Here is a 22,508-nt window from a genome sequence, read left to right as displayed (position 1 = left end):
TGACACACCAGGGATGGTACTTGAATGCATCTTCTCACCTCCTTCTCCACCCACAGTCCTCGTCTCAGTCCCTGGACCAGGAGAGGGGCCGCTGGAGGCAGAGCCACGAGTGGAGGAGGCTCAGATCGGACAGCCCTCCCTCCTCGCTGAATGACGACGATGGGCAGGACCCCTATGAGAAGGCTTATCTCCTCCTCCTGGGGCAGCTCAATGTGGTCACGGAGGACCTGGCCAGGACCCGTGAGGAGCTGCGCAGGGCCAAGGCTCAGCTGGCTCATGAGAGGAAGCCATTTGAGATCTTCAAGCGCCGGGTGAGATTCTCACCCATCATGTCCCTTACTGCAGCAGTGGTGGGGGTGGGGAAGGGCCTGCTGCCTGAATGGCCCGGTTCAATTGTCTCCTCCTCCCCAGCAGAACATTGCAGAGATCCTGGGGTTGAACAGGAGCCCGGAGAAGATGATAGAGGAAGATTCCTTGATGGAGGAAGACTTGAAATATGCGTATGATGCTGTCCAGGTCTCCAATAAGTGAGTCTGTTTACTCAGTGTCTCAGCCATGTCTGGGTTTTCCATAATGCTGCTGTGGAAGGCTTAAAAATCACCCCTGGGAGCCTGGCCTCCAGCGCTGCCCAGAGGATTCAGGGGGCCTGGGGCAAAGCAATTTCAGGGGCCTCTTCCATAAAAAAAGGTTGCAATACTATAGAATGCTATATTCTCATGGGGGCCCTTGGGGGTCCAGGGCAAATTGCCCCACTTTTGCCCCCCTCTGCCACTGGCCCTGGGGGAGCAGCAGGCCATCTGAGGTTGCAGGGATGCATTTGTGGTGGAGAGGTGAGATGGGGTTTGGGTGGCAAGAACCAGGTCAGAGCACTGACTGTGGGAAGTATGTGATTCAGAGTGTGGAGATTTCAAAAAAATTCGAGAGTCAAGTCTTCTGGGTTCTATTCCAATCTCGGCCTTGGACTTAAGCAACCCCTGCCTCAGTTTCCCTAGCTGTAAAATGGGGAAAGCTTGCCTGTCCCACTCACGATGGGGCATAGAGTTGTGAGGCCTTGCCAGCCTCCTGCCTGATGAGCCAATCACTGGCACCTCTGAGTTATTGCCCTTCCTTGCAGGCTACTGGAGAGCCAGCTGCAGGAGGAGCAGCAGCAACACGAGCAGGAGCTGGAAGGTCTCCGCCTAGACATCCGCTCCCTGAAACAGCTGAGCAAGCAGCAGCAGAGCCTGATCCAGGACCTGCAACTGCAGCAGGAGGAAGGCGGGCTCCAGAACCAGATCATCCAGCTGAAGAGAGAGAACCTGGTGAAGGGGGAGTGGGCCTGTTGGGATGGCGGGAGGGTGGTTGGTGGGAGCATTGCATGGCTGAGCATGCAGTTAAAGACTTGCTACGTGGCCGGGCTGGGGCTGGGGCTGTGAGAAGGCTGGCTGCTGCTCAGCATGCTGGGTAAATGCCCTGGTGCAGCGCACCCCCTGCCTCCCCATGCTGGCTCTTCAAGGGTGCATTGCATGCTGGGACTTGGGCTCCATGGTGGGGCCATGTGCTTATTAGAGACAATAGCTGGGGCAGCATTCTGGCTAGCTGCTTTCCGTCTGCTGCAAGGCCCCCCTGGGGAGGCCTTGCTCCTGGCTGGGAGGGTGTATTGGAAAGAGAGGGTCCCCCCCAAGCACCATGTGATGGACTATCCTTTCCCTGTGTGCTCCCCAGGATCTGGAGGGGCAGCTGGAGAGGCAGGAGAAGAGCATGCTCAAGCTTCAGAAGCAGCTGAAAACCTCCGTGAAGCAAATCCAGGCTCTCACAGGCAGGTGCCTCCTGTGACTGGACCAGCTGGGGGGCGAATGTCTTTTGTGGCCAGCCTAAAGCGGGGCTCTGCTCCCGACCGCATCCCCCAGCCTGGACGCAGCAGCTTCAAGCAGAAACACGGCTCTGCCTCCTCGTCGCAGGAGCAGTGGGGGCTTGTGGGATGGGCCTGAGCGCTAGTTCAGATGGTGAGGGGCCCTGGGCCTGGAGATGGCACTGCCGAGGCCTGAGCTAGAGGAGATGGGGCCTTCTCAATTAACCTGCCCAATGAGACCCACTAGGCAGCAGGGCAGAGGTGACCATCTGTGCACCATGAGCTCCGTTAATGCCAGCGTTTCTGCTTTTCCTTCAACGCCCCCCTTACCTGCCACGGGGCATCGCTGCCCCTCTGCACGAGAGCTGCTTTGCAGCTGGGAAGCAGCAGTGAGCCTCTGGCTGACAGACGACCGACCAAAGTGGCTTTTCTTAGCCGCTGTTCTGGGCTTGCCTTGTGTCTCATGTTGTCTGCTAATAGCAAAGCTTCCACACGGCCCTTCTGTAAACCTCCACGTTTTGGGATGTGCTCCCCAAAAGCCCCACACTGAGCGCACAAGACCCCCCCCCCCATCACAGCTGCCAACCCCAGAGCAGTGCTAGCAATGCCTGGTGAACTGCAGAGTCAGACTGCTCTGATTCGGTGTCCCCTTCACTATTGTGGGGTACAAAGCAGCAAGGGTACCCTACTAGGGTACTGGCCAAACAGGGAGCTTTGCAGAACTGGGGGTGCTCTTGGCAGCAGTTTGATGGGGAGGGGAGATGCTGGCTGGGTTTGCAGGCAGCTGATTAAAACTGGTGGGTGGAGAGTGACCAGACAGCAAATGTGAAAAGTCAGGACGAGGTTGGGGGGTAATAGGAGCCTATATGAGAGACCCCAAAATCAAAACTGCCCCTATAAAATCAGGACATCTGGTCACCCTAATTGGGTGCCATGGGATACTGGACATTCACAGATTAACCCTTCACTTGCTTGCCTCAATTTGCCAACAGTAGCTTACAGGGCTGCCTGGCAGCATCCATCCGGTTCACTCAGCCCAAGCAACCGTCCCTCCAGCTGGCCCAAGCAACCTCTAGCTCTGAATATTCCTCTGCCTGGGGCGCAGCTCTCCTGGCAGGAGTTCCCCAGGCAGGGTACGGGCAGAGGTGGGACCCCCAGTCCCTGCCCCACTCAGGAGTCTGGTTACGTGGGCCCGGATCCAAGTGGGTGCTCTGACTCTGTTTTTGCTCCTTCCCCTGTGCAGCAAGCGGAGAGGCCCGGTTGCTGGAGCAGAAGGTGAAGGTGGAAGAGATGGAAAGGCCCTTTGATGTCCCGTGTCCAGCTGGGGCATTCAGGGGCATGCTGGGGTGCAAAGCAGAGGATGAAGGGCGCCTCATCAGGATCATCATCACAGGTGGGGGGCTGGAGCCCCACAGGGAGTTGGGGCTAAGGGTCTATCTACACAGCAATGTAATTCCTGGCTCCTGCCAAACACCCTTGTCTGCACAGGTTGTGTTCACCATGGGCTCGAACCTGAGGGGCTGGGACTCTTCTATCCCCAGTCTCTTGAACAGGCAGACTCCCTCAGGACCTGTCGCGCTAGAGCAGCCGCAGGAGGCAGGTGTGATGCGGAGCAGCATATGCCGAGGCATCAATTGCATCACATGAGCCCGCAGCCGCGTGGTGCCAGTCTTGCTGCCGTGCCTGGGCCATGGCGTGCAGAAAGGCTCGTGGGAAGGCACTCACGGAGCAGCAGGCTGGCACTGACGTGAGGAAAGATGAAGTGGGGCTTGCTTGGCAGGATGGCAGCCGGCGAGGGAAGTGCCCGAAGAGAATCTGCGCTAGGAGACCTGGCTGGGCCAGATGTTGGATCTGTCAGTGGGGGCGGGTAGAGTGGCTGTGCTGAAGCCTGGGGGGCAGAGGAATTGGGCAGGGTGGGGGCAGAGATGAAGCCCCAGCATGAGGAGGGAAGAGCAGAGGGGGCTGTGCCTGGAGAGGTGCTAAGGACAGGGAGGGGTGCGGGTCCTGCCACAGTTTGGGCTGTGCCCATCTGGGGGCTGGCCTGATATTTCAAGCTGCTTGGCTGTAATGAAAGGAGCGGCTGGGCCTTGGGATCCGGGCTCTGTCCAGAAGGTGATGGGCCCAGTTCGGGGTCAGACGATGTATTGCTGAAGTTAGCAGGAGCTTTGCTCCTTCAGGGGAGGGGAGGGGTTTGAAATTGGGGCACTGAATGCAGGGCCTGTCCTGTCCCACCTGTTGCCTGCTATGACCCCTCTGCCCTGTAGGCAGCTCCTGTGGGGCAGGCCCTAGCCTGTGACTTGTGGCTCGGACCTCAGGCTCCATCCTGGACTCACTCGTCCCCTTCTCGCCCTGCAGATTTCAAACTGCAGAACAACCCCGGCGCCCTCCCCGCGCTTCCGGCCTACATCCTGTTCATGTGCTTCCGGCATGCGGACTCCGGCCACGACGAGCACCGGATCCGCTCGCTCTTCGCCGCCGCCGTCAGCGGCATCAAGCGGGTGGTGAAGGTACAGTGGCAGGGGGCTGGCTGGGTGAGGGGATGGGGATTGTGACCCCTCTGTGGTCAATTGCCAGCTTGCTAAGGGGCTGCCCTCCGGCGCTGGCTCCCTACTACTGGCGTGTGCCCCCCACCCAATTGTTCCCTCTTGTGCCCAAGCTGCCCAGAAATGCCCCCTGCAGAACCTAGGCATGCCCTTGTGTGACCTGGGGCAGGGGCCAGGGTGTTACTAGGGATCTGTGATGCCACCCTCAGGAGTGTGCCCATCGAGGATGGCTTGGGGCTGAGGTTAGAGGCCAGGACAGCATGGCTGCTCTGGGCCACTGCCTGGCTTGAAGGGGCACGAGGCCTCGTCCTGCAACAGCAGTGCTGCTTACGTGCATGGGGTGGATTGGGGTGTTTGTCTGGGTGGGGATCTGGGGGTGCAGGCGGGTGCCCCGGTGGGTAGGCGCAGGCGCATGTCAGCTCCCTGGGGTCAGCCAGCAGGACCCCGAGGCTGCTGGTTTTCTGCCTCTGGCCAGAGGTGGCCTTGGTCACTGAGGATGTCCCACTGTTCTGCTCCACTCCCTGGGCAGGCACTTGGGGCTGCCAGCAGGGAGGGCTGGGCTGCTGCTTCCCCCCTCTGCCCCCCCCCCATGCAGAGGGAGAGGCCAGGGGTGTCTGGGGGGCAGTGGTTGGAGGAGGTCTTGCTGCCCCAGCAGGGCATGTGGGGGAAGAGACCCCTTGCTCCCAGTGAGAGCCCTGCCGAGGAGTGTCTAGCCCCAGTGGCTGGGAAGAAGAGCGGAGGCCGGCGCTCGCTGCAGTGTCGGTCCCCCGTGAGCCAGCTGAGCCTGGGCCTGGGTGGAGAAGGGAGCGAACGCTAATACTGGTGTAATATTAATCCTTGTGTCTCGGGGGCTCCTCTGCAGGCTGGCAGCCCCCCAGCCTGGAGCGCTGGGCCCCGCAGAAAGCACAAGCTGTCGCGGGCCAGGCCATGCCTGGGGCTGCTTCTGCCTGCAGCTGCATTTGTCTCTGGCAGTGACTTTGGAGCCGGTCTGGGGCAGTGACTGCTCCTCCCCAGCACTAGCTGCATCAGGGCTCTTACTGCCTCTCAGCAGACGCTGTTCCCCGATCGGCAGTGGCCCGCAGGGTACATCCTGACTCCCCTGATTGCTGGGGCCCCACGGCGCCGTGCGATGGAGATTGCTGGTGCTCGCCCATGGCTGCCGGCTGTGAACAATGAATCAGGGTGTCTCTGGAGCAGGCCCAGTGGTGACTGGGGACCCCAGACGCTGGTTGGGCTGTCAGGGAGCAACTGTAAAATCCAGGCCTCCCGAGGCAGCCAGGGGTGCAAAGAGGGGGCTCAGCTGGGCTGAAGCCAGCCACTTACGTCTGCTGAGTGGCCTCCTGTTCTGGTCCTCGCACTGATTGGGGGGGGGGGGGGGTGCAGACCCCCAAGCAGCGGCTGGCTTTGCTGGTGTGCCCACGCCCTCTAGCGTGGCTGCCTGGCACAGTCTCCTTGTGCTCTCTGGAGTTTGCAGTCTCCACCAACGCCTGGGCCCCCCTCCCACCCCGCCCTGATGCATCGCTTTGTGTCTCCCGCTCGCAGAAGCACAGCGAGGACTTTGATGTGGTGGTTCTCTGGCTCGCCAACACCTGCTGCCTCATCAACTGCCTGAGACAGTACGGCAGGGACCAGGTGAGGGCACGGGGCCTGCTCCAGCATGGCACCTCCAGGCTGGGCTGGCCTGGCCTGGCCGGGGCTGCAGAACAGATCACAGCCAGGAAGCAGCAGGCATGGGGGGTGGGGGAGGCTGTTTGCCTTTAGCAGGCTCCCCCCTAGTTTCTTCTGAGACCAAGGTGGTGCTGAGTCAGTCCCAAGGCCTGTCTTGGCCCCGTTTGCCCAGTGGTTGTTTACTTCAGTTTCTCTCCCTTGGGGTCAGGCAGGATCTGACCAGGCCATGGCCTCGCTGCTCCGAGGGGATGCCTCTGGCTTACACTGCCCTGCGCGTTCTGGCTCTTTGCCTGCCATACTGTGCAGCAAATTGCACTTGCATTTACTGAATTTCATCTTGCTGATTTCACACCAGCTCTCCAAAGAGCTGCCTGTAGGCAGGGACAGCCAAAGGGGGAATAACCGGTGAGGCAGAGGCACCTGAGACTAGTTCTGGGTGCCGTGCCTCAGGGAAGATGTGGATAAATTAGAGTCCAGAGTCGAGCAAAGAGAATGTGAGAACAGGCTTAGACAACCTGACCTTGGAGAGAAGCCGAAAACTGGGCATGTTTAGTCTTGAGCAGAAGAGCTGGGGGATGGGAACCTTCAAATGCATTAAGGGCCGTTACAAAGAGGACAGTGATCAATTCGCCATGTCCCAGCCTTCAGTGGACAAGGAGTGATGAGCTTAATCTACAGCAAGGGAGATCTAGGTTAGATATTAGGAAAAATCTTTCTTTCAAACTCAGGGTAGCAACGCTCTGGAGGGAGGCGGTGGGATCCCCGTCCCTGCAGGTTTTTAACAAGCTGGACGAACACCTGTCAGTGATGGCCTAGGTTTGGTCCTTCCCTAGCATGGGGGACTGGAGTCTGACCTCTCAGGGTCCCCTCTAGCCCGACATTCTTACGATTCTATGGTGAACCACAGCCCAGACCCTCTGGCCTCAAACTGGGCAGTAGCTGCTGGCCTGGGGAGGGGTCTCTTCCTACCAGCAAACCTTCTACCCCCGAAGGGCTGAGAAGAACCCAGCCAGATCCTCTCCAGGGAAGCCCCTGAGACCAGCATCCTCAGAGGATGTTCTGAGCACTAGAATAAGATGCCTGGGTGTCCTTGGGCTGGGGATACTGGCTGCTACTGGGGACTTCAATCTGCCTGCCTCGGGGAGGGGGGCAGGGGAGCTTATGGCAGTGGGAATGGAGTTGATCTTCAGTCACTGACCTGTCAGGTGTGCTGAGATCCCTGGATGGGAATGGGAAGGACTCTGGAGGGGAGATGTGTGCAGTGGATGCTGGGGTGGGTCCCTGCACGGCTACCCCACAGCTCTCTAGAGCTCAGGGCGTAGCTCTGCCAGGCTCCAGCACCTCTCGGTCCACAGCACCTCTCGGTCCATTTGCTGTCTGCAGAGCTACCGGCTGGCCAACACCCCCAAGCAGAACCAGCACTGCCTGAGGAACTTCGACCTTGCCAGCCACTGCCAGAGCCTGGGTGACCTGGCCATCCAGATTTACCAGCAGCTGATCCGCCTGGCACAGAAAAAACTGAAGCCCATGATTGGTAGGTAGCGGCTGGGCCTCCCGGGAGTGCTCTGGGGATGGGAGCGAGCTTGGTGTGACAAGGTGCACTTGAGGGGTGAGGGCAGCAGAGAGCTGGCTTCTGGCTCGGTGCTCGAGGCGGGGATGCCATGGCTAGGCCTGGCATAAAGGGGTCATTGTGGGCTGGGAAGACCTGGCATCTTGAGAGCAAGTGGCTGCCCCGTCTCCCTCAGTACAGCCTTAGAGGGACCCTGTTACCTGCCCAGTGACCCTCTGGGATTGAGGGTGGCTGGGGAACTGACCTGCCGCAAACCCCTCTGTGGGTGGAGTGAGGAGATAAATTGCATGAGCTGGACAGGGCAGGGGGCGGGAAGGTCACTGCTCTGCCACCCACATGAGCCTCCTGGCTGAGCGACTGCCCCCAGGGAGCATGGCACTTGGGGCGAGGGAGCGGCAGGTGACTCACCAGATGGCAGAAGCCTGTCTGGAGGTGCAGCCTCCCAAACACAGCACCTGGGCTGTGGGGTCACAGGGCATGCACAGGATGCTGTCCAGAGATGAGTGCCCGGGATGTACCCAGCCCCCATGGGCACCGAGAGCAGAGCCAGCCGCAGTGGACAGGGCCCTTTGCTCCCTGAGGGAAGGGCCCTGGGATTTCGGCACCCGCTGGCCAGGCTGAGCTCAGCCTCCCTCCCCTCTGCCCTGCCAGTTGCCGCCATGCTGGAGAGCGAGACCATCCAGGGCTTGTCCTCGGCCAGGCCCCCCGGTTACCGCAAGCAGCCGGCAGCTCCCGCCTACACGCTGGACTCGCTCCTCCAGCAGCTCAGCTCCTTCCACGAGGCGCTGGAGAGGCACCAGCTGGAGCCCCTGGTCGTGGGCCAGGCCTTCCGGCAGCTCCTCTTCACCGTCAGCGGCGTGGCCCTCAACTATCTGCTTCTGAGGAGGGACGCCTGTTCCTGGAGTCAAGGCGTCCAGCTCCGGTCAGTCCGTCCCCTCCCACCTCCCGCGGGGCTCGGGTGCTCCCCAGTCAGGCTGGTCTTGGGCTGGGGAAGTGAGACCCGGGCTGGGCCTGGAGCCACCTGGACTCTCCATCCAGGCTGCAGCCGCTATCTGGGGTTTTGTACCTCCTAACCTGGGCTTGGCCTGCGTGGCCCAGGAACATCCTCCAGAGCATGGGACTGGGCGCTGGACCCTCCTGGGCTCTGGCTGACTCCATCAAGCGTTGGGTTCTTCATGGGCATAAGGCTAATCCCACCTGGCCAGGGGGTGTGTTGCAGAGGGGGAGGAAAAGCTAGAATTGCCAGGTTCCTATGGTGCCATCAGGCCTAGCTACCGTTCAGCTCTGCCCCCATCGCTGGTGGGGCACTTCAATCTGCCTGCATGTATCCTCCTGACACCCCAGCAGTGGCAGTAATACCCCCCCCCCGGGAAACTTGCTCTGCCAGAGACCTCAGAGGTAGGACTTGAACCCAGGTCACCAGAGTCCCAGGCTAGTGTCCTACCCACTGAGCCATCCTTCATCCCACCTAGCTGGTTGGGAGTGGGGCCACTCAGCTCTTCGTGGCGTTGGGCTGCTATTGGCAGTTCTCCTGCTGGGTCGAGTTAAGCTGTGCCCAGCATGGGGATGTCTCGGCTGGCTAGGGGCCCACAAGTGTCAGGGGTGCGGGCGGTCTGTGTCCTGGCTGACTAGTCAGGGGCGGGGGAGAACTGGGCCTAGCTGAGTGGAAGGGAAGATGATGCTCAAATCAGGGCCACCTGCTCCATTGCGTGGGCAACAGGGAGGCTCATCCTGGGCAATGCGGAGCCCAGGATGGGGCTTGAACCGTGGACGTGTGAATCTAAAAGCCTCCGCCCCGGGCAGAGCGAAGGAAAACACGAGCTGTCACAGCTCCCGTCCCCGGTCCCGGCACTCTAGGGGGACATTCATAGTGCTGCGGCTGCAAAGAGCCACCCTGCTATGTGCTGACTGACGCCCAGGCAGCTGCTCCTGAGGGGCTGAGCTTATGGCTGGAGCGTCTGTGTGGCTCTGTTCCAGGTACAACGTGAGTCAGCTGGAGGAGTGGCTGCGGGCCAAGGGCCTCCAGCAGAGCGGTGCCATGGAGGTCCTGCAGCCCCTCATCCAGGCTGCCCAGCTGCTACAGGTGAAGAAGACGACGGAGGAAGATGCTGAGGCCATCTGCTGCCTGTGCACGGCGCTGACCACTCCGCAGGTGACCAGCTGCTCCAGGAGCTCGGGGGTGATGGGCCGCGGGCCTGGTCTCTGCCACCTTGGAAGGGATCGAAGCTCCCCAAAGGAGGGAGTGGTGATGGGGGAGGCAGTGTGCATTTGGGTAACTCCAGGCTTGAGGGCACCACCCACCCCATGAAGGCAAAGCGCTCGGGCTGCCAGGGCCAGTGGCTCTGAGGGCTGGTACCAGGATGTAGCCCCTGATTCAGCCCCGAGGGCTCCCAGCCAGTGCTCAGGGCTCCTGCTCACTCAGGGGCCCACAGGCGGGCCCCTTTTTCTGTAACTGCCCCAAGTTCCACCAGCCAGGGCCTTGCTTGGGGTCCCTTCTCTGCTCCCCTAGGACTCAGCTTCCTGCTGGCCCCGGCATGGGGACCAGATGGACCCTGTCATCTTTGCTCGAGACTTACTACCTTGGTGGGCTTGGAAGGGGCATGAGACCATGGGCTGGGCTGGAAGGGCCCTTGGCCAGACTGAATTCCCAGCCTGGCTCTAGCGCCCTCTCCACTGGCCGCTGTCCAGCCCCATCACCTCTGCACTCCCTCCTTGCAGATCATGAAGATCCTGCGAGCCTACACGCCTGCCGCCGGGCTGGAGGAGCGCGTCAGCCCCAGCTTCATAAGCAGCGTAGAGGTGAGTGAGTCCCTCCTCTCCCCCTCCCTGACCCGACTCAGTTGCTGGGGGGTGGGGGGGGGCTCTGTGCCCTACTCCGTCCTCCCTTTGGCTGCAGGGCAGGGGAAGCTTTATGCTTTGTGGCATCCCCAGGCTGCTGGCAGGCAGCTGCGTGGAGTTGCTTTAGCCTGCTGCTGGAGAGTTGGGGCAGAGCTGGCCAGGTGCTGGAGCCAGCCATGGCTGTAAGGAGTGGGTGAGGGCTGGACAGATGTTTGGGGGGAGGGGGTGAGAATTGCTGGAGACTGGATTGTTTCTCTCCACACAGAACCGGCTGGCAGAGCGAACTCCAGCCGGCCCCTGCCAGCTGCTGGTGGACACGGCTCACCTGTTCCCCGTGCACCTGCCCTTCTCCTGCTCTCCCGTGCAGCTGGATGAGCTCCGCATCCCTGACAGCATTAACCTGACGTTCCTGACCCGAGTCTGAGCGACGCCGCAGTGATGCTCCTGGGGAAGATGCGGTCTCACAACTGTGCATGTAGCAGCCCGGGCTGCAGGGTACTGGCTGCCGTGCCCTAGAAATGCCCTTTTCCTTGGAAGGGGGCTAGCGGCTCAGGCTGAAATTTCAGGGTGCAGACATGAGGTTGCTGCACCGAAAGGACGGCTCCAAAGGGCTCCAGAAACGGCCCCTCTAAAATTCAAAACTCCAGCAGGAGTTTCCTCATGGAACCGTCTGCTTGCCCAGCTGTGCCGCATGCCCAGCGCATCCCTCCCCAATTTGAGCCAGAGGGCTTTTTGCAATGGGCCCTCAGGAAATGTTGTGCATGAGGGTAAAGGTGTCTCCCTCACCCGCCCAGGTCTGCATGCCAGAACCGAGTGGGGCAACGTGGGGTGCCCGTGCTGTGGGCTGCACGATTGCTGACTGACCCAACTCCCCTGGAACTGCAGTGCTCCCTGGTGGTGGGGTTACAGCACTTGGGGCAGCATCTGAGCACTTGGGAGCAGGTTTAAAAGCATGTCCTGAGTGTGGCTGGCTGGGCAGGGAGTTCCCACTGCTGCTGAGTGGGGAAGCAGCTGTCAGGTTAGGGGGCTTGTCCCCCTTGCTACAGGCAGCTGCTCTTGGCCCAGTACCTACTGGGCATCCATGGGTGTCTCTGGGGAATGCTGTTCCTGCCCCCTCACTGCTCGAGCCTGGTGGAGAGAAGCCAGGCCTGGGGGCTGCCTGCCCAGCAGCTGGGGGTGGGAGGTGAGGTCTCTTCGTATGACCTATGTTCAGTGAAACGCTTTTTAAAAATTGTGTGAAGTGAATAAAAGTCTCTTTAGTAATAAGCTGGAGGCGGGTCTCCCTCGTGAATCGCCGATCTCTGTGCCAGGGTGTTGTGGGGGGGGTGGAGAGGGGGGAGGCTGTGCAGCCTCCTGGGGGTAGTATTGGGAGCTGTGCTCTAGTGACGGGACAGAGGCCCCCTGTAAGGCTGGAGCTTGACTTGAGACCCCTGGTAAGGGGAGAGGAAGGTTTGTTAGGCGCTGCAGACACGAGTCACAGGTTGTCTACAGCAGGCCCCTGGCTGTGTCCTTTACCTCAGACACTGACCACCTGATCCTGGGTGTTCACAGGTCCTTGGACGAAAATCCTGATGGCGATTAGCAGGTGCATCTGACCCCCAGGCCAGGGAATGTTTTCCCCACTTCCAACGGGAGAAAACAGGGGCACTGGATGTGTAGTGTAGAGCTGGGCCGGGAACCCAGGTACCCTGGGCTGCAATAGGGGCTTACATGCTCCATCCCCAGCTAGCACCTGGGCCTTCCTCTCTGCTTCTGCTTGAAACTTCCTGGGGTTCTGGGACAGAACATGCAGGCTCCCCAGCAGTTCCTGCCCCTGCCCAGCTCCAGACAATCACACCTGGCCTCTCCTCTAAAGGAGTCTGTGAAGATTTGCTAGGGAAGGGGGAATACTCTTACCCCTATACCTCAGCTCAGGAGAGTCCTCTGATTTGGGAGAGTCCAGGGCTTATGGGTCTGGGGTGTGTGCTGTACCCTCCTGGGGCTGAGGTGAGAGCACCAGCCCAAAACCCGTGCAAGAGAGCAGCACTGCAAATTCCCTGGTGCTCGTGCCATGGGTGGCCTCTCCCTTATGGGAACATCTGGGCAGAGACTTTGAAGGTCCATAAGGACCAGGGCTGGCTCCAGCCTTTTTTACTACCCTAAGCGCCGGAACCCCCCCCCCTCAAAAAAATCTGCAATCAGCTTGGTTCTTTGGTGGCAATTCAGCGGCAGGTCCTTCCCTCTGCGAGGGACTGGGGGACCCACCGCCCAAGAGCCAGACATGCCACCCCTTTCTGTTGGCTGCCCCAAGCACCTGCTTGCTGTGCTGGTACCTGGAGCCGGCCCTGTTAAGAACGGCTATACTAGGTCAGACCAATGGTCTATCCAGCCCAGTGCCCCTGAGGGAATGAAAAGAACATGGAATCAGGTGACTCATTCCCTGCTGCCCATTTGGCTTCTGGCAAACACCATCCCTGCCCATCCTGGCTAACAGCCATCGATGGACCTATCCTCCATGAACTTATCTAGGTCTTTTTTTGAACCCTGTCATAGTTTTGGCCTTCACAACATCCTCTGGCAAAGAGTTCCACAGGCTAACTGAGTTGTGTGAAGAAATACTTCCTTTTGTTTTAAACCTGCTGCTTATTAATTTCATTTGGTGACATTAGCTAACTCTTGTGTTATGAGTAAATAACACTTCCTTATTTACTTTCTCCACACCAGTCATGATTTTATAGACCTCTACCCTATCCCCCTTAGTCACCTCTTTTCCATGCAGATAAGTCCCAGTCTCATGAATCTCATCATATGGAAGCCGTTCCATACCCCTAATCATTTTTATCACCCTTCTCTTCCCTTGTCCTTTTCCGATTCCAATATCTTTTTTGGGGGGGATGGGGCGATCACATCTGCACACAGTATTCAAGGTGTGGGTGTACCATGGATTTTTATGGAGGCAACACAACATTTTCTGTCTTATTATCTATCCCTTCCTTAATGATTCCCAACACTGTTTGCTCTTCTGACTGTCACTGCACATTGGGTGGATGTGTCCAAAGATCTCTCCACAATGACTCCAAGATCTTGTTCTTGAGTGAGAACTGCTAATTTAGACCCCATCATTTCATGGGTGTAAACGGTCCGACTGGGTTCCGAGTTCAATCCCTTGACTGAAGGGGGAATATCAAGCCAATTCTCTACAGCTTGAGAGTGACAAGGCAAACACTGTTGGTGGGCTGGGTCGCTTGGCCGTCAGGGGCATGGGCACGTGTGCCATGGTGCTCAGCGGGATACACTTTGGGAGGCAGACGCAGCGGCCGTGTGTGCTTTTCTTTTTAATGTCAGTTATAATAAAATTATTTTACAGAGCCCAAAAAAGTCAAAATAGTGCAAAACATCTCACTGTCATGCATCCATGTTTACCATTGTTTGCTCCAGTTCAGGTACAGACAGACACACGGGCCAGCACTGACAGAGGTGCTACAGGAGCAGAAGTTACGGTGGTTTTAGTTTCAATCGCATGCCGACTGGAAGTTCTCAAAGGGGTGTGTCGGAGAGGGAGCCAGGGAACGTGTCTTGTGTTCCAGTAGCCATAGGCTCAGCGGGGGCCTAGCCGACCGTGCTGCAGGCGGGGATGAGGTCAGTCTGTGCAGTGGGGAGCCGCCAGGGCTGCTGTCTTGCAGCACCTTGGGTGGCAGGGTGGGAGGCTGCATTGCTACACGCTGCAGCAGCTGGAAAAGGGGTGTAAACATTGAACTGAACCAGGTGTGAACAGCTACCACTTTGGTCCCAGGCAAGTACTACAAAAAGGTCCGGCTGAGGGTGCAGGGGAGAGGCTGAGGGCGCAGGGCCCAGGCTGAGGTGTGGTCGCCCTGTCTGGGCAAGGGCCTTGTAGGACTACGGGTTGTAGGGGGGAGACAGGAGTGGCGCAGGGTCAGCATTCCTAACCCCTGTTGACATTCCCAGGGAGAGAGAACATCCGCTGTGACATCAGCCAGGATTGAATAAACCCCAAGGGACATTTACCCCCCAGTGTTAGGGCTCTTCACCCCCCCCCCCCGCCCCTGCTCCAGAACACTGGGTTTCTTTGCATAGCTCCCTGCAGCACCTATGATGGTCTCCTGGGCCAGAGCAATCCCATTGTCAATCTCTGTTCCTACCCCCTTGCTTGCATACTGGCCCCTTGGCATGAGCTCAGGCTGCTGTATGGGGCTAGGTCACTGCCCCTCCCCCTGCCTTGTGTGGGGAAAAGAGCCAAGTGCTCCTGGCCTAGGACTTCTTACAGGCCTGGGGCCTCCCTTCCGCAATGGGGCTAGAGCCAACTCCCTGCAGCTGCCCTTCCCCACCTCTCAGCACCGTCTCAAGGGCGGCTCCTGCCCTGGCAGTGCCCAGCAGTGGGCTGTGTGGTCTGAGAGGTACAGCAGGGCTGTGCTGTTAAGGAACAGGGCTCAATCTGTCCTGGCCCAGCCGGCTCCCCCAGGGGCCCTGCCCTCTCCCCCCCATGGAGCAAACAGCTGCTTTGTCCTGATCTCTGCTGGGCAGGGCCTGAAGCTCTTCATGGAGCTTGGCTGTTTTAAAGGCCCTAGTGCGGCCTCCGTCCCTGCTGGAAATTGTCCTGTGCTCCAGAGCAGGGGCCTGCTGGCATTAATCTTGCTTTGCCGTAGTGGCAAGGCCTGGCCCTTCTGGAATGGGCTGGGGGTGGGTTTAAGCTGTGGCCTAATTGAATGCACCTATACGAGCCAGGGGCCTGGGGAAATCACCTGGCAGCTGTTCTTCATCGACCTTCTCCACCTCCCCAGTCTCCTTCCCCCTCCCTGGGCTGCATAACCCCAGCTGTGAAATGCGGCTCTAGGGCTCCCCACACCCTGTTCCTGTGCACACTACACCCCTGCCTGGTGCTGCTTGGGGGTCTGGGGGGTCGTTACCCTGACCTTTAAAACAAGTGGGGGGGTAGAGGGAGGTGGCATCTATGCTGTGAATTCTGCTGGTGGGGGTGGGCACTCTGCCCTCCTGTGCCTCACGTGAGGGGTGTCTATGGGGGCTGGATTGGAGCAGGTTCGATCTCTTCGGCTGTGGGATTCAAGCACTCAGGGGCCTGTGACAGGACAGAGGGGCTGTCTCCAATCAGCCCCTCATGGCTTGTGAACTGGGTCAAGCTCCCCTCTCTCCCCCCTCTCCCCCCTTCAGTGCTAGTCCCAGGCTGCACGGGGAGCCCCACTGGCAGTGCCTGCCCCTTCCCCGACAGCCTGGCTAGCAGCTTGGGAAACCTGAGCTACTTCCTGGCAGATACAACACTGCAGTGGGCCCGTCCCAGACCTGTGCCAGGGGGAGGGGGGGGCGGAAATGTCTAAATCCAGCTGTAGGGGGAGGATGGGTGTTAGGTGTCAAAATCAGCTTGGCCTTTAGCCCTGAACCCAGCCCCACCTCTGTTAGCCCCCTGGTGCACCTGGCCGGGGAGGCCCAGTTGCCAGCCCCTCTGCTCAGCACAGGGCTGGGGTTGAAATGAGTTGGGGGGGGGGCAGAGGTAGCTGCTCTTGGCTCAGAAGTGACCAGCCAGTGCTAGGGAGAACAGTGAGTTATTAACGGGGGGGTGGGGGGAGAGATATTAAAACTCCCTAGCTATTAAGAGATCAGGAAAGGGTGGCGGTGGAGATTATCCCACAGTGCCTAGTAGTGGCTCTTGCCCCTTCGTCTGAGGTACCCGCTTCTGGCCATGATCTGAGCCAGGAGCCTGCATTGGACTCTGTCCTTGGAGGCTCTGAATGTGCTGCTGACTTTCCTTGGGGGTAGGGCTGGTGGGTGTTTAGGGTCAGGGGCAGCTGCCTGGGTTTGGGGTTCCTCTCTAAGGGGAGGGGGCAGGGGCCAGGCTGTGCCTTTGCCATGGGAGGCAAGCGAGCAGGATAGAGGGGAGCCCGGGACTGGGGGCAGTGCCCTGGGTTACAAAGGCTTCCCCTTCGTCCCCTGTGCCACGTGGCTGTGAGCTGACGCAATAGCCCTTTGCAGCTGTTGCAGTCGGGTAAAGAACATGTAAAACCATCTGTATTTACAGCTATTTACATATTTACAGAGCTGTCTGCGGGTGCCAGGCCGTCCCGCCCCCTCTCCCCGGGCACAGCTCCCTGATGTGACGAACTGGGAATGTTCTTAATGTTTTCTCTGAATACTGTGTTGGTGCCTCAGTGTCCCCTATGCAGTTCTTAATATCCAGGTGGTGGAATAAGGGTGTGTGATTGCTGCAGAGCAAAGGGCCAGTGCACCTAAATGTCTGACACTGTCTCCTAGCACCTGATGGCCTGGGCCCCTCCTCTGCAAAGGTGCCAGCTGAAGGTGTTGGAGACAAAGAGGTCAGGTGACCTCCTGGCCCGGGAAAGGGGCTGAGCAGAGAGGAGGGGGTGGAGGGGATTGTTAGTCTGGAGCTGGCTGGGGAGGAGGAGTGAAGTGCAGACGGGGGGGGGGGGGGGGGGGTCTGGCTCACTGCCCCCTAGAATGGACCCTGCTGAGGGGTCCAGTTCGCTGTACCTACAAGCTCTGTTTTAGACCCTGTTCCTGTCATCGAATAAACCTCTATGTTACTGGCTGGCTGAGAGTCACGTCTGACTGCAAAGTGGGGGCACAGGACCCTGTGGCTTCCCCAGGACCCCGCCTGGGTGGACTCACTGTGGGAAGTGCATGGAGGGGCAGAGGATGCTGAATGCTCCAAGGAGTAACCCAGGAGCTGAAGCCATGTGAGCTTCTTGCCCTGCAGACAGTCTGCTCCAAGGGAGAGGAGGCTCCCCAAAGTCCTGCCTGGCTTGGTGGGGAGCAGTTCCAGAGCATCGCCCGGGGATTCCGTGACACCCGCTGCAACTCAAACCATAGCCTGCCGACTGCCAAGGCTGGTACCTAGTGGGGCAGAGAGGGGGGTGCTGGGGCCTTTGTGTGGAGGCTGTGGAGCCCCCAGTTCTGCCTGCGGGGAGGTAGGAGGTTGCATGCCACGGACAGGGACGAGAGGCTGTTACCTCTCTACCTGGGCCTAGCTGCATTGCATGGGCCCTGCAGTGCCTGGTCTGAATCAGGCCCTGAGCGGGGGTGGGTGGGGAGCCTCCTGTCACTCGGACCCCTCATCAGCGGGTGCTGGGGCATGGCTCCTGCACGTGGCCAGAGCCGTCACTGTATAAGCAGGGCCCGGGCGGTGCTGAGTCACTGGGGCTGCTGGGAGTGAACGTAAGAGATACTGGAGGTTGGCCCCAAGCCCTGGACCAGGGCCCTGAACTAGGTTAGCTCTCGCTTTGGCCTGATGTGAGGCTGTTCTGCCTCCAGGATCCAGCCTTCCTGGAGCTGGGCCAGGCTCTCGGCGGCAGGGGCATGGTGGCTGCAGACTTGGTTTGGGGCCTGAAATCATCTAAGCACTGAGCACCCCTTTCCCCAGGGCTCTCCGCTGGGGCTGTGGCAAAGAGTTTGGCTTTAGGAACCAGCGGAGCACACCCTGCCCTATGGGGCCCATGCACTCAGGTCTGCTAAATCAGGCAGTGCTGCCCCTGGGCCTGGCCCCACTGCTGTGCCCCTTCCCCGGCTGGGAGGGACAGTGGGCAAAGCTCGTCTGACCCTCTGGCCAGCGGTGTCGGGGGGGGGAGGGGAGGGCTGGAGGCTGCAGTGCAGGTGGGGGTGGGGATGGGGTCCCATGAGGTACCCGGGTTCCTGGCTGCTGGGAAGGGAGGGGCTTTAGGTTTCCAGTGGTAAGAGGGAGGTGTGCCCTGCAGGAAAGCCACAGCCTTGGCACTCTCCTGGGTAGAGGAGGGGTTGTCACTCCAGCTGGCAGCGCAGGGCTCACAGGGCCATGGCTTGGCCAGCCATGCAAAGTGGATGGCGGGGCTCTGGGCACAGCTGGGCTCAAGCCCACACCTCTCCCCACACTCTGGGAGCATCGCTGGGGAACAGGCCCTGCTGCTGAACTCCAGTGGCCCTTGCAGCCAGGCTGGGGCTGATGGGAGCTCCCCCCGATGGGGGGGCAGTGAAGGGTTTAGGGCCCTAAGGACCATCTTGCAGGGGCAGGGAGCTTTGCCCCACTGCTTTTCAAGCACCCTGGGCCAGTGTGGGAGTCCTGCCCCTGCCCCACCGGACACTCAGCACGAGGCCAAGGCAGGAATCATGGGCCTGTGACGCTCTCCCCATTGGAAGCAGGGCTGGGGTGGGCAGAAATAGTTTGCCTTTTATCCTGAAAAGCGACCCAACCGCCTCAGGTGTTTCCCCTTGTCCCACCTGCTGCCTCAACCTCCCTTGCCCCCAGGCTGCAGCAACATTTTCACTCCCTCTCGCCTCCACCAGCCTGCACCCGGCGGTCATTTAGTCACCTGCTTCCCCCCAGGAAGGCAACGACAGGCCCCTGAGTCTGAGGCCTCAATAAGCGCCAGTCCCCCCTTTGCTGCTCCTTCTCTCCCAGGAAGGGCTGCCTGCAGGGAGGGCGGGGGAGGTGGGGTTTGCACATCGCTGTCCCAGTGCAGGCACTGCCTGGGAGGGACGCTGGCTCTGCGGCTGCATGGGAGGATCCTATTTATAACTGGGAGCAGGACCAGTTCCTAACAGCGCAAGGCACTGCCTCTTCCCAGCTGCACTGGCCTCCTGCTGTCTCTGAGCCCACCGGGGAGGGAGGTTAGAGCTGAGATCCTGGTTCTTTAGTGAGACGCTGTCCCACGTGTGTGCAGCCCTGTGGCAGGTTCACATTTCCCCTGCCCCGCTTTCCTACTAGCACCCTCCTGCTGCTGGCCTGGATGGACAAAAGCGGCCCCAGCCCCACTGCCTGGCCTCAGACTAAGCTGCTCTGAGCCACCTGCTCAGGATTGCAAGGCCCTGGGGGCTACGCCACAGGCTTGGCTATTGCTGACTCAGCTTGTGGCAAGCTATGGCGTGAGGGGCAGCGGATTCCCAGAGCCACCAGCCGGAGCAGGCTGACGCTGGCCCAGGTGTATCCTTAGCAGTCACGCTCCTTGAAGGGAGCCCTGGAGGAGAACCCAAGGCCCCGTCTCAACCTCGCTGTGCCCATCGCTGCCTGGCTCATTGCTATTGCCGAATGAGGTTGCCATGAGCACAGGGCAGTTTGGACATGTGATGCTGCTTCTGCTGGAAGGAATCAACCTACTCAACAATGTGGCATAACCCCTATACTGCTACCAGCTAGGGTGATTCTCCTGGAGCTCAGGGACAAATGGAGGGGGTGCTAGATGGACTGGGATCCAGCCTTGCTTTCCCTTGTGCCCACCTTGTGGCCATACCGGGCGGCTGCCGTTTGTTCAAATGCTCCTGCCTCACGGGCCACTTCAGGCCTTGGCTTCTGCCTCTCCCAGCATCTGTCATGACAGAAACAGGTTCGGGAAGAGGCGCTAAGGCCACCCCTGCCAAGAGTGAGCAGCTTGCGCTCCCTGGGGGCTGCATCGTCCCTGCTCCATCGCAGCAGGGGCAGTGCCCTTGAGCTGCAGCCCAGAGATGCAGGGAGGGGCACAGAGCGCCTGCTTCAATCCTTGGCACTGGGAAGCAGGCGCCTGCTTGTGGCAAGAGCTTCCCGGAGGGGGGGAGCTCCCTTCCCTACCTGGTGTGGGGGGCTGTGGATGACCTGTATGGCTTTTACGTGGCTAGAGGATGCTGTAGAAAAGGGGCAGGAAGGGGGTGGTGCTAGGGATGTTCTACACCTGCTCAGGCCCTTAACTGCTGCCTTCCTCGGCTGAGCGCGTGTCTGACTTGAGCTTCACGAACTCCTTGGCCACCTCGTCATTGTTGCGCTGCGAGAGGATGCGGAGGACGGTGAGGCCCGTGTCATCCATGTGGATGCGCCGGCCCAGGGGCAGCCAGCAGGCACAGCTGCCCCGATGCATGATGTCCTTGAGCTGCAGCACAGCGATGCCCACCGTACGGTCCTCCCGGGCGAAGCAGTAGTCCTTGACGCACACCTGCACCTCGTAGCACTCGGGGCCCGTCTCACTGCTCAGGGTGCTGCACAGGAGGGAAGGGGATGGTTACTGGTCCATCTGCTGGGTCCTGCACGCCAGCCGCTGCACGCACCGGGGCACTGGCGCTTTGCTGCCTTGGGCTGGGGGAACTACAGGGCGGAGCTGGTCACCAGCCGCAAGGAATGTGGCCCCCCACAGGCCCTCAGGAGGGGCAGCGCCCTGGGACGCTGGTGGGTGCCTCTGCCTGGCAGCTGTTGGGTCCCTGAACTACAGCTGCAGGTGCGTGGGCAGTGGGCCCAGTGTGGCCTTCTCTGGCTTTGAGAGAAGGGAAAACTCTGCTGGCCGCAGGGTGAGGGTCCTGAAGGCTGGAGCAGCGACAGCTGTGCCTCAGCTTGGCCGACATTTCCTGCCACGCCTAGAGGGAATGAATGTCACTGACCCCGCAGAAACGGGTGCTAGTGAGGCCAAGGTTGAGATGAAGGCAGCTCTCCACATTCCCCACCCTGTAACTACAGCCCCTGGGGGACCAAGCGGTGAGGGGAGTCGGGCCTACCGCTCCCCCCCCCCCCCGCCACTTTGGGCCTGCTATCAGCTGCCATCACAGGTACAGGAGGTCAGCAAGGCAGTGACCGCCCGGCCACACCACGGCTAAAAACTTCTTGCCAGAAACCGAACCTGGCGCTGTGAAATCATGAGCTAATTCAGTTCAAACTAGATGGAAGGATAAACAAAACCAGATCTGGGACTAGGGTTTTTTATTTCAAAATGGCTAACTTTAAAGAACTAAGGAAATTAGTTAGGGAAGTGGATTGGACTGAAGAACTTGTGGATCTAAAGGCAAAGGAGGCCTGAAATTACTTCAAGTCAAAGCTGCAGAAACTCTCAGAAGCTGCATCCCAAGAAAGGGGAAAAAAACTCATAGGCAGGAGTTGTAGACCAAGCTGGATGAGCAAGTGTCTTAGAGAGGTGATTAAGAAAAAGCAGAAAGCCTACAAGGAGTGGAAGATGGGAGGGATTAGCAAGGAAAGCTACCTTAGTGAGGTCAGAACATGTAGGGATGAAGTGAGAAAGGCCAAAAGCCATGTAGTGTTGGACCTTGCAAAGGGAATTAAAACCAATAGTAAAAGGTTCTATAGCCACATAAATAAGAAGAAAACAAAGAAAGAAGAAGTGGCACCGCTAAACACTGAGGATGGAGGGGAGGCTAAAGATAATCTAGCCATGGCCCAATATCTAAATAAATACTTTGCCTCGGTCTTTAATAAGGCTAATGAGGAACTTAGGGATAATGGGAGGATGACAAATGGGAATGAGGATATGAAGGTAGATATTACGACATCCGAGGTAGAAGCCAAACTCAAACAGCTTAATGGGACGAAATCGGAGGGCCCAGAAAATCTTCATCCAAGAATATTAAAGGAACTGGCACATGAAATTGCAAGTCCATTAGCAAGAATTTTTAATGAATCAGTAAACTCAGGGGTTGTACCGTACGACTGGAGAATTGCTAACATAGTTCCTATTTTTAAGAAAGGGAGAAAAAGTGATCTGAGTAACTATAGGCCTGTTAATTTGACATCTGTAGTATGTAAGGTCTTGGAAAAAAATTTTGAAGGAGAAAGTAGTTAAGAACATTGAGGTCAATGGTAATTGGGACAAAATACAACATGGTTTTACAAAAGGTAGATCGTGCCAAACCAACCTGATCTCCTTCTTTGAGAAGGTAACAGATTTTTTTAGACAAAGGACAGTGGAACGAATTTACCTCGATTTCAGTAAGGCATTTGACACAGTTCTACATGAGGAATTATTAGTTAAATTGGAAAAGATGGGGGATCAATATGAAAATTGAAAGGTGGATAAGGAACTGGTTAAAGGGGAGACTACAACAGGTCATACTGAAAGGTGAACTGTCAGGCTGGAGGGAGGTTACTAGTGGAGTTCCTCAAGGATTGGTTTTGGGATCAATCGTATTTAACCTTTTTATTACTGACCTTGGCACAAAAAGTGGGACTGTGCTAATAAAGTTTGTGGATGACACAAAGCTGGGAGGTATTCTAACACAGAGAAGGACTGGGATATCATACAGGAAGATCTGGATGACCTTGTAAATTGGAGTAATAGTAATAGGATGAAATTTAATAGTGAAAAGTGCAAGG

At 58.6% G+C, this 22,508-nt stretch overlaps 2 protein-coding genes across 2 annotated transcripts in view; one reads left to right on the top strand and one right to left on the bottom strand.

Moving 5' to 3' along the window:
* LOC127040084 (unconventional myosin-Vb-like) overlaps positions 1-11,052 on the top strand; it is a 43,928-nt gene extending 32,876 nt beyond the window's left edge. The window contains exons 24-35 of the mRNA XM_050933854.1: positions 57-311; positions 415-527; positions 1,115-1,301; positions 1,705-1,802; positions 3,079-3,224; positions 4,187-4,338; positions 5,917-6,006; positions 7,426-7,576; positions 8,264-8,534; positions 9,590-9,764; positions 10,331-10,411; positions 10,716-11,052. Coding sequence (XP_050789811.1) covers positions 57-311; positions 415-527; positions 1,115-1,301; positions 1,705-1,802; positions 3,079-3,224; positions 4,187-4,338; positions 5,917-6,006; positions 7,426-7,576; positions 8,264-8,534; positions 9,590-9,764; positions 10,331-10,411; positions 10,716-10,874 — 1,878 coding nt within the window. The 3' untranslated portion in view covers positions 10,875-11,052. The remainder of the gene's footprint in view (positions 1-56; positions 312-414; positions 528-1,114; positions 1,302-1,704; positions 1,803-3,078; positions 3,225-4,186; positions 4,339-5,916; positions 6,007-7,425; positions 7,577-8,263; positions 8,535-9,589; positions 9,765-10,330; positions 10,412-10,715) is intronic.
* An 8,869-nt stretch (positions 11,053-19,921) lies between these two features.
* The window catches only part of UNC13A (unc-13 homolog A), a 127,333-nt gene continuing 124,746 nt past the window's right edge, over positions 19,922-22,508 (bottom strand). Inside the window, exon 45 of the mRNA XM_050933855.1 lies at positions 19,922-20,392. Coding sequence (XP_050789812.1) covers positions 20,104-20,392 — 289 coding nt within the window. The 3' untranslated portion in view covers positions 19,922-20,103. The remainder of the gene's footprint in view (positions 20,393-22,508) is intronic.

The sequence above is a fragment of the Gopherus flavomarginatus genome, chromosome 24, assembly GCF_025201925.1.
Source record: "Gopherus flavomarginatus isolate rGopFla2 chromosome 24, rGopFla2.mat.asm, whole genome shotgun sequence".
NCBI classification, from domain to species: Eukaryota; Metazoa; Chordata; order Testudines; family Testudinidae; genus Gopherus; species Gopherus flavomarginatus.
Note: the sequence above shows the minus strand (reverse complement) of the source record. Positions and strands in the feature narration are given on the sequence as shown.